Source organism: Palaemon carinicauda, unplaced genomic scaffold (assembly GCF_036898095.1).
Source record: "Palaemon carinicauda isolate YSFRI2023 unplaced genomic scaffold, ASM3689809v2 scaffold137, whole genome shotgun sequence".
NCBI lineage: Eukaryota > Metazoa > Arthropoda > Malacostraca > Decapoda > Palaemonidae > Palaemon > Palaemon carinicauda.
In genome coordinates, this window is record NW_027168893.1 from 12501 (window position 1) to 28389 (window position 15889).

The window sequence follows — 15889 nt, forward strand, 5'->3', positions numbered from 1 at the left end:
GCATATGACTTAGGGTATACACTCGGGCATACTATTTTGTTTCTTGTTTTATATTCTTTCCTCACAGGGCTATTTTTCCCTGTTGGAGCCCTTGGGCTTATAGCATCCTGCTTTTCCAACTAGAGTTTTAGCAAGGCTAATAATAATAATAATAATAATAATAATAATAATAATGATAATAATAATAGATTTGGGGAAAGTTGACGTCTGTTCCTGAAGTTGGAAAGCCAAAACGAATTCTGTATCATTGAAGGCTATTGTACGCGATCCGTCAAAAATATCGTCTAAATATTTGGAGACCCACACACACAGATTCAACCATTCCCATCATCTCTCCCTTTCCTAACTACAACACGGCAGTTTTGACAATTTGTGAGATATTGTGGTATCTGAGTGTACCTCTGTGGGTACCCCTCTCACCAGGGTGGAGCTACTCCCTCTCCCCTAACCGGAGATATGTGGAGAGACCGAGTAGTCAAACGTTTGGCAATGCCACCGAGCGTTACAGTATATATATATATATATATATATGTATACATATATATTATATATATATGTATACAGATATATATTATATATAATATATATACATATATATATATATGTATATATATATATATATATATATACATATATATATATATACATATATATATACATATATGTATATATATATATATATATATATGCTCTTTAACATATAGGGAAGATTATAAAATACAAAACTCGTTTGGTCAAATTTTAAACTGAATTCAAAGTCCAGCCTCGAATAGCATAAGTTAAAGCACTTTTTATTTAATTAAATCCAAACTTAGGAAAACTACTCAACACTGAGTTTCAAGTTCATCCATGCAAAGATGGAAATGTGGTCCCAGCTTGGGGTCCGTGTATGTAATGTCCCCCAAAGCCGAGACTCCCGTTCTACATTCCACCAAAATGACAGCCATTTGTGGCGAAATGTGTTCACTAATGTCGATGAAAGAGAAAGACATTAAAACGGATGAAGGGATGGAAGTAATTTTGCAAAAAACATTTGAATAAAGTACATTTAAACGTAACGTTTGAAAGTTCATTCAGGGAAATAATAATAGTATAAGTGATTATGAGAGAGAGAGAGAGAGAGAGAGAGAGAGAGAGAGAGAGTTTATTGTCCATAATATAAGTATTCACTGATTACACGTAACATTTAAAAAAGATCTTATTTCAGACTACAGGAGAGAGAGAGAGAGAGAGAGAGAGAGAGAGAGAGACTTCCGGTCAGATTGTATGTGATATTATATATTCATTACGCTGTATATTGCTTGCGTAACAAAATAGCAATAATAAGTTTTAAGAGATTTTCCAGATCTTCATGAATGAGATTTAGTACTTGGTGGAAGAGAAGCTGGCGAAGGTGTGCCCCGACCCTTATAGCGAAGGCCGCTCGGGAAAGGTGTGTGTGTGTGTGCGTGTGTTTGTGTGTTGCACGGAAGAATAATACCTGCAAGGTGTGCTGGTAGGTTAACTCACCCCCCATGGAGAGCTGGTAAGGCGAGGTGGGGAGAGAGAGGGATGTTGATTCATTTGGCTACATCCAAAGTCAGTCAGTCAGTGTGCCATTGCCAGACTTCGGGTGGCTGTTAGTCGTGGTGGCCCTCTGAACAATTCGCAGTTCTTAAGTTTTATTCCCCATGCTATTCTTTTTAATATATGTTAAATACCTTTAAGGGAAGTTAGAATAATGATTATTGCCTTCCAGAATTCTATTATTTACCGAAGAGTACGTGAAAGATCTACCTCATTGATGATGAATCCCCATTACGTTCAGTGTTACTGCATTGGCTGCAAGAAAATACTTCAGTTTCCCCGATGCCTGAAAGTGAAGCAGTTAGTGTTATCGTAGTGAACACAGTGATTGTGTGGGGGAAAGCACTCTTTAAGTGCTCCGAGAGATCAACGGAGTTCTGTTTTGGTGGCAAATAAGTGTATGCGTGTGTGTCTGTATATTTGCGTTAACGCCACCGTAACGTAGTCGAGAGCACTCGAGTGGAAACTGCAGAGTGGTAGCAGTAGTGAGGCCTTCAGGGCCACTGCTGAAGGATTTTATTGCATTCAGAGGCATTCTTCTATCGCCTCTCGTTCGTGTGTCTTCTGCCTTCGACGTCTAAGAACCCTTATTAAAGTGTTTAAAGTTTTTTTATATTCCTGTTTAACTGCTGACGAATCCAGGCAAGCGTCGTGTGGTTCGGATCTCTTGCGGTATGTGTTAACCCCACCATGAAGTTGGATTGCTCGTGAACCATGAGGAAATTATATGGGTGGCGAAGCCTATCGGGTGAGCAGGAACCACCACTTTCCACTACCACAACTACCACTACCACTACCACAACGTCAAGCAACCACCCCTCGTCCGTTTCTTCGCCATCCATCGGTCTCTTGGAAGACGACTGCAGGTGACAGCGGCAGGCCATGCTAGACATGGCTAATGGACCCGATGGGCGTCCTGCATCCGTGAGCTCGTGGGCGTCCGGGTCGACCTACACCTCTTCCTGTAGCTGGCACTCTGTGTATACGCCCCCTCCCTTGGCCGCTCAGGATGGAGACAACACCCACCAGTGGTCGAACCCCGCCGGTACCAAACCTTCAGGATGGCCTCATCCACCCTCCGACGATTCTCCTTGGTCGCTGCCTCTAGAAATGACTGGAGTGGGTTGGGGGGAGGGCATGCCTAGGTCTCCCACCCCGTCGGACACGGCGCTGTTGGTAAAGGCCGCCAGAGCTCGGAGGCCGTCGGTAGTGGCGGCCTTACTGACGGTGCATGGCAATCGTCCAGCCCTGTCTCGTTCCATGTACGCCCCGGGCGACCAGCCTCACCAGATCACTCACCATCCTTACCACCATCCTCATTACACGACGGTGGACGCCGGCGCCTTCTACAAGTACTACGAGGGCACAGTGCTGGGTCGTCTAGGGGCGTCCCCATCAGTGGACCAGGAGAGAGTTAGCGTTGACGGAGAAGGAGGCATCGGCTGTACAAATGGAGACACAAATAATAATAATAATAACAGTAATGTGTGTGGAGGACTAGTTGGAGGACCCCTGTCCTCCCTGGCAGTGGCTGTTCCAAGTAAATTGGAAGGCCTGCTGAAATTGTTCGCCCAGTCTTTGCACATCGTATTGGCTGCCATGTGTTCAAGGTGTGCACACATCATGTCAAAGTTATATGGCTAACATTCTATCATGTCAATCAAGTTAAAACTTATATGGCTATCATTCTATCATGTCAATCAAGTTAAAACTTATATGGCTATCATTCTATCATGTCAATCAAGTTAAAACTTATATGGCTAACATTCTATCATGTCAATCAAGTTAAAACTTATATGGCTAACATTCTATCATGTCAATCAAGTTAAAACTTATATGGCTATCATTCTATCATGTCAATCAAGTTAAAACTTATATGGCTATCATTCTATCATGTCAATCAAGTTAAAACTTATATGGCTAACATTCTATCATGTCAATCGAGTCGAAACTTACATATCTTAGCATTTTATCATGTCAATCAAGTTTAAACTTATATGGCTATTATTCTATCATGTCAATCAAGTCGAAACTTATATGGCTATCATTCTATTATGTCAATCAAGTTAAAACTTATATGGCTATCATTCTATCATGTCAATGTCAATGTTTATTGGATAATTATGTTTGAAATGTTAGGTATTCGTATGTTAACTTTATGAATTAATATAACAATTGTTACATTGAATTACTATCTTAAAAGTTAACGTAATATTCATAGAAAATAATCCGTGGGTTTGTTAAGTAGAATTATCTTATTCTCATTAACATGGTTATTTCATGAAAGATTTGAAAATAGATTTTTTTTGACAGGTATATCAGATAATTTTTTGGGTGGTCAGGAGTAATAGATATTTATTTTTAACAGGAATAACATATTTCTCTCTCTCTTTTTTTTTTTTTTTTTTTTTTTTTTTTTTATACAGAAATACTAGATATTTTTTTTCTTGTTGACAGAAATGATAGATATTTTTCTTTCTTTGACATGAATGAAAATTTTATTTTGACAGTAATAAAAAAATATTTTTTTTCTTGTTGACAGGAATAACAGACATTTTTTTCTGACATGTATAAGATATTTTGGGGGGATGACAGGAATAAAATTTTCGTTGTTGTTGACAGGAATAACATATTTTTTGGAGTTGACAGGAGTAACAGATATTTTTCTGACGGGAATAAGAAATTTATTGGGGTTGACAGGAATAACAGATATTTTTGTTGACAGGAATAAAATCTTTTGTTGTTGACAGGAATAAAAAAAATTTTTTTAACAGGAATAAAATCTTTTGTTGTTGACAGGAATAACATATTTATTATTATTTTTTTTTTTTGTCAGGAGTAACATATTTTTGTTGTTGACAGGAGTAACAGATAAATTTCTTTTTGACAGGAATAACATATTTTGTTTTTGACAGGAATAAGATATTTTTTGCGGTTGACAGGAATAACAGACATTCTTCTTCTTGTTGACAGCAATAAAATTAATTATTTTTTTTTTTGTTGACAGGAATAAAAAATTTTTTTTTACAGGAATAGCATATTTATTTATTTATTGACAGGAATAGTATATTTATTTATTTATTTAAATTATTGACAGGAATAATAGATATTTTTATTCGTGTTGACAGGAATAACAGATATATTTTTGTACACAGGAGTAACATATTTATTTATTTATTCATTTGTTCTTTTTAACAGGAAAGCACGACGAAAGGACCGCGACTGTTCAGCGGCCCAAGAACAGGAGCACAAATTGTACTTAGAAGAAGCCGTGCTCGAACGTAAGATACCAGAAACAGACCTCCGCCAACTAGTCGAGCTACCGCCCGGGTTGGGCTATGAGGAGTGGCTGGCTTCCCATAGTAAGTACCCTTTTGCTTACTCTTACTCTCGTATTTTTTATTCCATCGGGAATTATTGCTTGTTTAGAAGTAGAGATTAGTTCACCAAACTTTCAATTGGGCCCCACAAGGCACTTGAAGCGTTGGAAGACCCAGGCCTTCATGGCTGAGGACTATGGAGCGTGAAGTGGGAAAAGAAGAGTAGAGAAGTATTGATTTCACCAAAACTGTGAACTGGGTTTCACAAGGCACTAGAATTACTCTTACTCTCGTATTTTTTATTCCATCGGGAATTATAGCTTGTTTAGAAGTAGAGATTAGTTCACCAAACTTTCAATTGGGCTCCACAAGGCACTTGAAGCTTTGGAAGACCCAGGCCTTCACGGCTGAGGACTATGGAGCGTGAAGTGGGAAAAGATGAGTAGAGAAGTATTGATTTCAGTAAAACTTTGAACTGGGCTCCAAAAGGCACTTGAAGCTTTGGAAGACCCAGGCCTTCATGGCTGAGGACTATGGAGCGTGAAGTGGGAAAAGATGAGTAGAGAAGTATTGATTTCACTAAAACTGTGAACTGGGTTTCACAAGGCCCTAGAAGAGTCGCAAGACTCAGGCCTACATGGCTGAGGACTATGAATAAGTAGTAGAAGATGATGAATGGAGAAGTATTGAATTAAAAGCTCAAGATAGAGACGACTGGCGAAATCTAACCGAGGCCTTTTGCGTCAATATGCGTAGGAGGAGATGATGATGATCATCATTTAAATTGGGTGTACTAACAAAAATGAAAGAACACCTTAGATGATTTTGGTAAACATCAGGTCGGAGTGAAAAGTGTTTGTTAAACCTTCAAGTCGAGGTCAAAGCCAGACATTTGATTTGGCACGATGGTGTCCGTTGCAAATCACGACTTGTATATCAGTGTTTATAGTTTTTACTTTAAGCCACAACACTGCAAGTCTCTCTCTCTCTCTCTCTCTCTCTCTCTCTCTCTCCTGTAGTCTGAAATGAGATCATTTTTAAGTGTTACGTGTAATCTGTGAATACTTATATTATTGGCATTAAACTCTCTCTCTCTCTCTCTCTCTCTCTCTCTCTCTCTCTCTCATACTTATATCATGGTCATTAAACAGAGGAAGTTTGATAAGAGATTATTATTATTATTATTATTATTATTATTATTGTTGTTGTTAATTTTCAAAGATTATATCCTTCAATCTATTAGAATATCTCTCTCTCTCTCTCTCTCTCTCTCTCTCTCTCTCTCTCTCCAGATACAATACTCTTTTATAAACTTCTTAAAGAAGCATATCATCCTCTTTAAATTTATGTCTTTTCTGAGGAGACCCTTTGTGTGTCTTTGGTTGCCAGAGAATGAATTAAGGTTTTTCAAGACGCGAGCTGTGGAGAAGTGTCGCTCTTGACACTGCTCGCTATTATAGATTAGTTAGGTTACTATTGAAAGCTCCCTTTTACATTAATACTTTCCCTGGTAGGTTAATACTGCAAGTATTAACTAGAGGGGCAATCAGTAGAGCGCAGACCTCCGCCACGGCAGGTTATTTCACGACCTTTTGCTCGACCTTGACATTTAACCTTAACATTTATTAATTGGAGTAGGTTTGCATACGCTCAAATATGATCCAAGGTTGAAGTCTCTGTGACAACGATGTCCAACTTGACCTTGACCTTGACCTTTGCCCTCAACATGTATTAAATGGCGTGGGTTTACATACACTCAAATTAGAACCAATTTTGAAGTCTCTGTGACAACGATGTCCAAACTTATGGCTGATTACGTGAATTGGACATTTTGCCTACCCGTGACCTTGACCTTTGACCTTTACCTTCCATAATTTAATCATCTCCAGATTTTTACATAGAAGTTAATCCCAGCAAGTTTCATTACTCTACGATTAAAATTGTGGTCAGGAAACTTTTCACACACACACACACACACACACACACACACAAGGGTGAAAACATAGTTCCATCAATTCAACTACCCGATTAGGAAGATCATTCCACAACATGGTCACAGCTGGAATAACATTCTAGTGTACTGTGCAGTATTGAACCTCATGATGAAGAAGGCCTGGCTATTAGAATTAACTGCATACCTAGTATTGTATATATATTAATCTGTAGAAGAGCAGTGGGAGTCAAAGGTGTAACTGACAGATTTTTTTCTAAGTATGCTGTTAATTCTAATAGTCAGACCTTCTCCATCAAAAGACTAAATACTACACAGTATTCTAGAAGTTTTATTCCAGTTGTGACCAAGTTGTGGAATGATCTTCCTAATCGGGTAGTTGAATCGGTGGAACTTCTAAAGTTCAAATTTGCAGCAAATGTTTTTATGTTGAACAGGCTGACATAAGTCTTTTTATAGTTAATATGAAGTATATGTTTTGATATTGGTACCGTTTTTTTAAATATTTGGTTTTAATTGTTCTTTATTTCTCATATCGTTTAACAATTTCCTTAATTTCTTTCCTCACTGGGCTATTTTTCCCTGTTGGAGTCTTTGTGCTTATAGCATCTTGCTTTTCCAACTGTAGTTGTAGCTTAGCTAGTAATAATGATAATAATATTAATAATCACCAATCCGCTCTGGCCAGCGAGATGATGGAAATATTAAACCCCAGACATGAATAAGGACATGTGGTGGCCTTGTGGTAGCGTCCTTGCATGGTGATTGCCAGACTGGGTTCGAGTCCCGCTCGAACTCGTTAGTTCCTTTGGTCACTGCAACCTCTCGCCTGGTAATTGCCAGACTGGAGTTCGAGTTCCGCTCAAACTCCTTAGTTCCTTTGGTCGCTGCAACCTCTCGCCTGGTAATTGCCAGACTGGGGTTAGAGTCCCGCTCAAACTCGTTAGTTCCTTTGGTCGCTGTAACCTCTCGCCTGCTAATTACCAGACTGGGGTTAGAGTCCGGCTGAAACTCGTTAGTTCTTTTGGTTGCTGCAACCTCACCGTCCTTGTGAGGTAAGGATGTGGGGGGTTTGGGGGAGCCAAAAGGTATATCTGCTTAGTTATCAGCAGCCACTACCTGGCCCTCTTTGGTCCTAGCTTGGGTGGAGAGGGGCTTGGGCACTGATCATATGTATAAATGGTCAATCTCTAGGGCATTGTGCTGCTTGCTGGGGCAATATCACGGTCCCTTCCCTCTGCCATTCATGAGTGGCCATTAAACCTTTGTCCTGTAGTGGATTAGAAACGCCTACATTTGATGTTGTTGTTGTTGTCATGATGCTAAAGTTGATTCATCCTTGTTTATCAATGCCGTGCAACACCAGTCAGGGCGTGGTTAAGGGTTGTGTGGAATTCTCTGACCAAGTTAGGGATTTTCTGTAGCCTTTCTTTGTATTAACATTCCTGTAATCTGTCTTTAAGAGGCAGGTTTGTCATAATCATGTTTTTGTTTTTTTGTTTTTTTTACATAAATCTATTCCTGAGCTTTCACATTCTCTTAGTAGCTTTTATAATTGGGATATATATATATATAATATATATATATATATATATATATATATAAATATATATATATATATATATATATGTGTGTGTGTGTGTGTATATTATATATATATATATATATATAGATTACTTAGCTCTTCCCTATATTCTTGTATGACTTATTATTATTATTACTTGCTAAGCTACAGCCTTAGTTGGAAAATCAGGATGCTATAAGTCCAAGGGCTCCCTACAGGGAAAATGACCCAGTGAGGAAAGAAAATAAGGAAACGGGTAAAATAGGGTGCCTGAGCGTATCCTCAAGCAAGAAAACTCCAACTCAAGACAGTGGAAGGCCATTGTACAGAGGCTATGGCACTGCCTAAGACTAGAGAAGAATGGTTTGGTTTTGGAGTTTCCTCATCCTAGAAGAGCTGCTTACCATAGCTAAAGAGTCTTTTCTACCCTTCTCCTTCTCCTCCTCATTTTTTGTTTGGGTTCCCCCAGGTCCCTGAGTATGAGGCACCTCGTATATCCACCAGAGTTGCTAATGCATCTTCAGGTGTATTTTGCATTTTCCAGTCTTGGATGGTCTAGGATGAAAGTAACCACTGAACAATTGCAGTGCTATAGTTGAATCTCTAAGTGAAAAAGAATTATTCGATTACCTTAGTTTTATCAGGTGTATGAGATAAGTAGGATACTGTACAATCCTGCATTGTGTGGTCATAACTGTATCCTGTACAGTTCTACTAAACGTTGTTGTGTCATTATTCATAATTTCAGGACTATCAAAGAATTGTTCGCTATTTACTGGTAATTACAGGTCCCATTTGCTAAGATTACAGTTTCTTGCAAATGAGTCATACTTATTCTTCTGAGGCCCCGCTTTTCTTCAAGGTTTCTGGTCTGATGATGTTTATAATTGGATGTTACGGGCATTTATCTACTTCCTTTATAGTCCTACACTGGTTTATATCTGGATTTCTACTCAAAGCCCTCGGACTATTCTTCACATATTTTTACCTCGGCAAATAAAACCATGAATGGTGTATTTAGTTCAACTTTCAATTGGAGTTAATGTAAGATATCCATTCATCTAAAGGCATTAGTTTGTTTGCTAAGTCTAGGTAGTAAATTATTTTTTAGAATATGGGTTATGAAATTTACTGATTTTTTTAAATTAAATTTTTAGGGCTGTGTGTACAGGTATATATTATAGATGGAAATATTAGAATTAAATGTTTTTCCTTTTTACAAGAGTCTTATCGTATCAGCCAGCCATGAAAATGACTTATTATTATTATTATTATTATTATTATTATTATTACTAGCAGATCTACAAGCCTAGTTGGAAAAGCAGGATGTTATAAGCCTAAGGGCTCCATCAAGCAAAATAGCCCAGTGAGGAAAGGAAATAAAGAAATAGACAAACTTCAAGAGAATTAATTGACAATAAAATAAAATATTTTAAAAACAGTAACAGGATTAAGATAAATCTTTCAAATATAAACTATAAAAGCTTAAAAAAAAAAAAAAAAACAATAGGAAGAGAAATAAGATAGAATAGTGTAGCGAAGTTTTATTCTTAATAAATTATTTTGTGACATCGGTATTTTGATAATGAAGAGTGTCGTAAAACACAGTATATATATATATATATATATATGCATATATATATATATATATATATACACATATATATATATATATATATATACACACATATTGGTTTTGGAAAGACGTTTGAAAGTAAAATATTTTCCCTGTTGGAGCCCTTGGGCATATAGCATCCTGCTTTTCCAACTAGGGTTGAAGCTTTGCTAATAATAATAATAATAATAATAATAATAATAATAATAATAATAATAATAATAATAATAATAATCATCATCATCATCATCATCACCATCACCATCACAACAACAACAGCAACAACAACAACAATAATAATAATATTAATAATAATAGTAATAGTAATAATAATAATAATAATGAGGATTTGTCAATAAACGCGGAATATTTATTATAATGATGTTATTCTTCTTAAAGCATTTTAATTTTCCTTATTTCCTTTCCTCACTGCGCTATTTACTGTGTTGGAGCCCATGGGCTTATTATAGCATTCTGCTTAGCAAGTAGTAGTAGTAGTAGTAGTAATAATAATAATAATAATAATAATAATAATAATAATAATAATAATAATAATAATAATAATAATAATAATAATAAGGAAGGTTAAAAGATCATGTAAATCTTTTAATTGATTTAAGATTTTTACCCCTATTTGAAATGTGTATTTGCAACTGTATAAAAGATATAATAATCATTGTCAGTAACTAACTACTGTATATAATATAGTGATCTTGTAGAGGTCCTGCAGTTCCAAGTGTGTATCATAGAACCGGGAAAACAGCCTTACTTCAAGTAGAGGTAGTAAAAGACTCTGATAATACGTTCTTGTGGCCTTATGAAAATAATGACTCGCTTCCTGTTTGATATGAGAAAATCCCTCTTTAGATTTCTGGTAATTTCTGGACATTCCAGGAATGTTATTAACATGTTCATAGTAAATTTATTATTATTATTATTTTTATTATTATCTATATATTAATACAATAGCGTGTGTTATTTATTTTGTCTCTCACGCTTTAAAGAAAACGGAAATAATTTCATGGTATACTCTTACAAATTCACATTAGACTTTGATTACTTAACCAAAGCACATCTTTTATAGTTTTTCCAATTCATGTATGGCTCATTTTTAAAATAAATATAAAAGTCAAATCTTATCACATTTTATTCAAACATGTATAGGTTAGGAACAAGATAATTAGTATTGAAAATATAATTTCATGTAATTTACATGGGTTCCGCTAGTTATTATTATTATTATTATTATTATTATTATTATTATTATTATTATAACTACTTGCTAAGCTACAACTCTAGTTGGAAAAGCAGGAATGTATAAGCCAATGGGCCCCAACAGGGAAAATAGCCCAGTGAGGAAAGGAAACAAGGAAAAATTAAATATTTCAATATTTTAAGAACAGTAAAGATAATAAAATAAATATTGCCTATATAAACTGTAAAAACTTTAACAAAACAAGAGGAAGATAGAATAGTGTACCCTCAAGCAAGAGATCTCTATCCCAAAACAGTGGAAGAAGACCATGGTACAAAGGCTATGGCACTACCCAAGACTTAGAGTTCAATGGCTCGATTCTAGATGGTAAACACTATTCGTTGAATATCCAGGAAGGATATTTTAGAGTATTTTTGGGATTATTAACTGCGTTATTATAGTTATAGAACGAGAGAAAGTTAAAGAAGGTTGATGATATAATTTCACTGATGATGACGTTCCTAGCTAAGAAACTTCGCTCTCATTATTTGCTGTCACGCTCAGCGGCATTCCCAGATGTATGACTACTCGGTGTCTCGCTGCCATTCTGGTAGAGAGAGAGAGAGAGAGAGAGAGAGAGAGAGAGAGAGAGAGAGAGAATAGTCATACCCTGGTGAGAGGGGGTACCCACGAGAAGGTACACTTGAAAACCACAACCTTCCACAAATTGCCGAAACTGCAGCTCGAGTATGCTAATTATATATATATATTTATATACACTATACACAGTGCATCCCTGAGATACAGTAGGTCTTCTTATTGATTCATCGCTAGCCATTGCCTGGCCCTCCCTGGTCCTAGCTTGATGGTGAAGGGACTTGGGCACAGATCATATGCATACAAGGTCAGTCTCTAGGGCATTGTCACTGTCCCTTGCTTCTGGCATTCACGAGTGACCTTTAAATCACGTAGTTTCTATTATTATTATTATTATTATTATTAACTAAGCTACAAACCTAGTTGGAAAAGCAAGATGCTATAAACCCAAGGGCTCCAAAGGGGAAAAATAGCCGAGTGAGGAAAGGTAACAAGGAGATAAATAACCTATTTAAAAGTAATGAAAAATTAAAATAAAATATTTTGAAAAAACATTAATAGTAATAAAACAGATAATTCATATATAGACTATAAAAAGAATTATGTCAGCCAATTCAACATGAAAACATTTGCTGCAAATTTGAAATTTTGAAGTTTTGATTTAACTACTCGATTTGGAAGATTATATTTAGTCTTTATGCGTGTTTTTGCCCTTGGTCAAAGTACGGCAAGAAGAAGAAGAAGAAGAACAAGAAGAAGAAGAAGAAAGAACTCGCTAAGACTCACCCTGAGCGATATTGCGAAAATTGATCATATGAATTATGGCGTGAATATTACGGTTACTGCCAAGGTTAGTAGTAAAATAACCAACCATTTGTTTTATCCGGTAGAATATAAAACCAACATCAGGGAAGTAACCCAGAGAAGGTTGGAAATATTAGAAAAAATAGAGAAAAATCTCTTCAATGTGTTGAAAGCATTTCATGTACTTCGCCAGATATACGAGTCGTACATTTCTATTAATTCATTTGCATTTTAAAGGTTTAAAGGCCACTCATGAATGTCAGAGGCAAGGGACAGGGACATTGCCCTATCAAGCAGGACAATGCCCATGAGACTGACCACCCCCTCTCCACCCAAGCTAGGACCAAGGAGGGAGAGGCAATGGCTGCTGATGACTCGGCAGATAGACCTCTAGGCTCCCCCAAATCCCGTATCCATAGCTCTAATGATTGGGAGGTTGCAGCGACCAAAGGAACTTAACGAGTTTGAGCGGGACTCGAACCCCAGTCTGGCAAATCACCAGGCAAGGACGTTACCACCAGGTCACCATTTGGTTATTTTTCTTCTTTGCATGTATTCTTCAAAGCCTTTTCTATTATTTATCTCGGAACGCATCGTCATAAGAAAAGTGCCAAAGTTGTTGACATAATTATTTTTCATAAACTTTGTAAAAATTTTGATGAACCTGAAATTATGTGATTTTGGTTTTTCCAGAAGGATAATATTTTCTTTACCTTCTTATTTAATTAATTACGAACCATGTTATAATAAACCACTCTAATGAATTAATGAATTATCATGTCTTCAAAAGACTGTAATAATATTTAAAAATTACTTTGAAACTTCAGAGACTTGTGGACATCTCTCTCTCTCTCTCTCTCTCTCTCTCTCTCTCTCTCCTGTTTTCTTAAGGTTTTATAGTTTATATATGCAAGATCTAATTTAATTTTGTTACTGTTTTTAATATATTTTATTTTGATTGTTCATTACTTATCTTGTAGTTTATATATTTCCTTGTTTCCTTTCATCACTGGGCTATTTTCCCTATTGGAGCCCTTGAGCTTATAGGATCTTGCTTTTCTAATTAGGGTTATAGCTTAGCTTGTAATAATAATAATAATAATAATAATAATAATAATATTAATAATAATAATAATAATATAAGCTACAAGAGAAGAATTAACAAAATATTATTATTATTATTATTATTTGTTGAGCTACAACCCTAGTTGGAAAAGCAGGATGCTATAAGCTCAGGGCCTCCAACAGGGAAAACAGCCCAGTGAGGAAAGGAATCAAGGAAAAATAAGATATTTCAAGAACAGCAACAACACCTAAATAAATATTTCCTTTATAAACTATAAAAACTTTAAAACCAAAGAAGAGGAAGAGAAATAAGTTCGAACAGCGTAGCCAAGTGTACCCTCAAGCAAGAGAACTATAATTATAAGGAAGGGAAGGGGAATTATCATCAAAATAGTGATAGTTTTTATTAGAATTTTTTTTTCGTATTGAAGCGTGGTGGAACGAAATCATATATCCTTCACAATCCTTCTCCCCCTTCCCCACAGTAATTAACAGACTCCTACCCCCAGGGGGTGGGGTGGGGGGGGGGGATGTAAGCACTCAACTGGAATGCCATCTCTCTCCTGGTTTCATCCAGTTCTGGAAGGACATGGAAAAGTCAAAACCAGAAAATGATTTCCTATTTCCTTGATAAAACATGTCTTCTGGTTTCTGTCTTTAGCTCCGCCAACGAAGTTGGAAGGAGGTTATGTTTTACCCCACTTTTTGCGTGTGTGTGTGTTTTTTGTTATTATTATTATTATTACTATTATTATTATCATTTTATTATTATTATTACTATTATTATTATTATTATTATTATTATTATTATTATTATTATTATTACTTCCGCCAACAAAGTTTGAAGGAGCTTATATTTTACCCCTTGTTTATGTGTTAGTGTGTGTGTGTGTGTGTGTGTGGTGTGTGTTTTTGAACAACTTCCTGGCCACAACTTTAATCCTAGAGTAATGAAACTTGCAGGGATTAACTGGTATGTAAAAAGCTGGAAATGATTAAATTTTAGAAAGTCAAGGTCAAAGGTTAAGGTCAGGGTCAAGCAAAATGTCCAATTCACGTAACCAGCCATAAATTTGGACATCGTTATCACAGAGACCTCAAATATTTTCATATGGTCATATTTGAGTATATGAAAATCCACGCCAATGAACACATGTTAAGGTCAAAGGTCAAGGTCGAGCAAAAGGTCGAGAAATAAGCTGCTGCGACGGAGGTCTGTGCTCTACTGAGTGCCCCTGCCAGTTTGTACTGTTTCTGGGAGAGGCGAAATTCGAATGAAAATCACATAATTTCGGCCAAGTCAAAATTTTCATCAATGATATTCTTTTCATGATGATGAAGAACCAATTTCCAATTTTATGTTTTTGTTAATTAATTAAATCTAACTTAATTAATTCACTTGGATTCTAATTATGATGTATAGTAACTAGGAAATTAAATGGTGAACACAAATGTTCCTCATACATATACCAAGGCGCTTCCCCCAATTTTGGGGAGTAGCCGACATCAAACAAATGAAACAGAAAAGGGGACCTCTCCTCTCTATGTTCCTCCCAGCCTGACAAGGGACTCTTGTTTCAAAGTGGTATGGTTTATAGTTCCGTATTTCAACCTTGGGATCTCACCTTTATAAGGGTAAACACAATACTTCCTTTGCTGCATATGAAGAATAGCTTTACTCTTGAAATAGAACATGACTTCGAAGTTGTCTCAAATCCCTGTCTACTGTGGTTTGAAAATAAAATATTTTAAGAACAGTAACAACATTAAACTAAATATTTCTTATATAAACTATAAAAACTTTAACAACACAAGAGGAAGATAAATTAAGATAGAATAGTGTGCTCGAGTGTACCCTCAAGCAAGAGAGCTCTAACCCAAGACAGTGGAAGGCCATGGTAGAAAGGCTATGGTGCTACCCATGATGAGAGAACAATGGTTTGATTTTGAATTGGAGAAAGGCATTTGCTTTAGGTAATGCACTTTTTCTTTAGAATTCCTCTAGAAATGTAATTTTGTAATTGTGACAGACAGTTTTATATATATATATATATATATGTATATATATATATATATATATGCAAGAGAGAGAGAGAGAGAGAGAGAGAGAGAGAGAGAGGCTTCTTTATTATATAGGAGAGATTCATGTATATATATATATATATATATAAGAGAGAGAGAGAGAGAGAGAGAGAGAGAGGAGAGAGAGAGA

At 36.1% G+C, this 15889-nt stretch overlaps 1 protein-coding gene across 1 annotated transcript in view; it reads left to right on the forward strand.

Moving 5' to 3' along the window:
• The first annotated feature begins 1622 nt into the window (after positions 1-1622).
• Positions 1623-15889, forward strand: part of LOC137635527 (MOB kinase activator-like 2) — a 40076-nt gene continuing 25809 nt past the window's right edge. The window contains exons 1-2 of the mRNA XM_068368006.1: positions 1623-3176; positions 4765-4928. Of these exons, the coding sequence (XP_068224107.1) occupies positions 2449-3176; positions 4765-4928 (892 nt within the window). The 5' untranslated portion in view covers positions 1623-2448. The remainder of the gene's footprint in view (positions 3177-4764; positions 4929-15889) is intronic.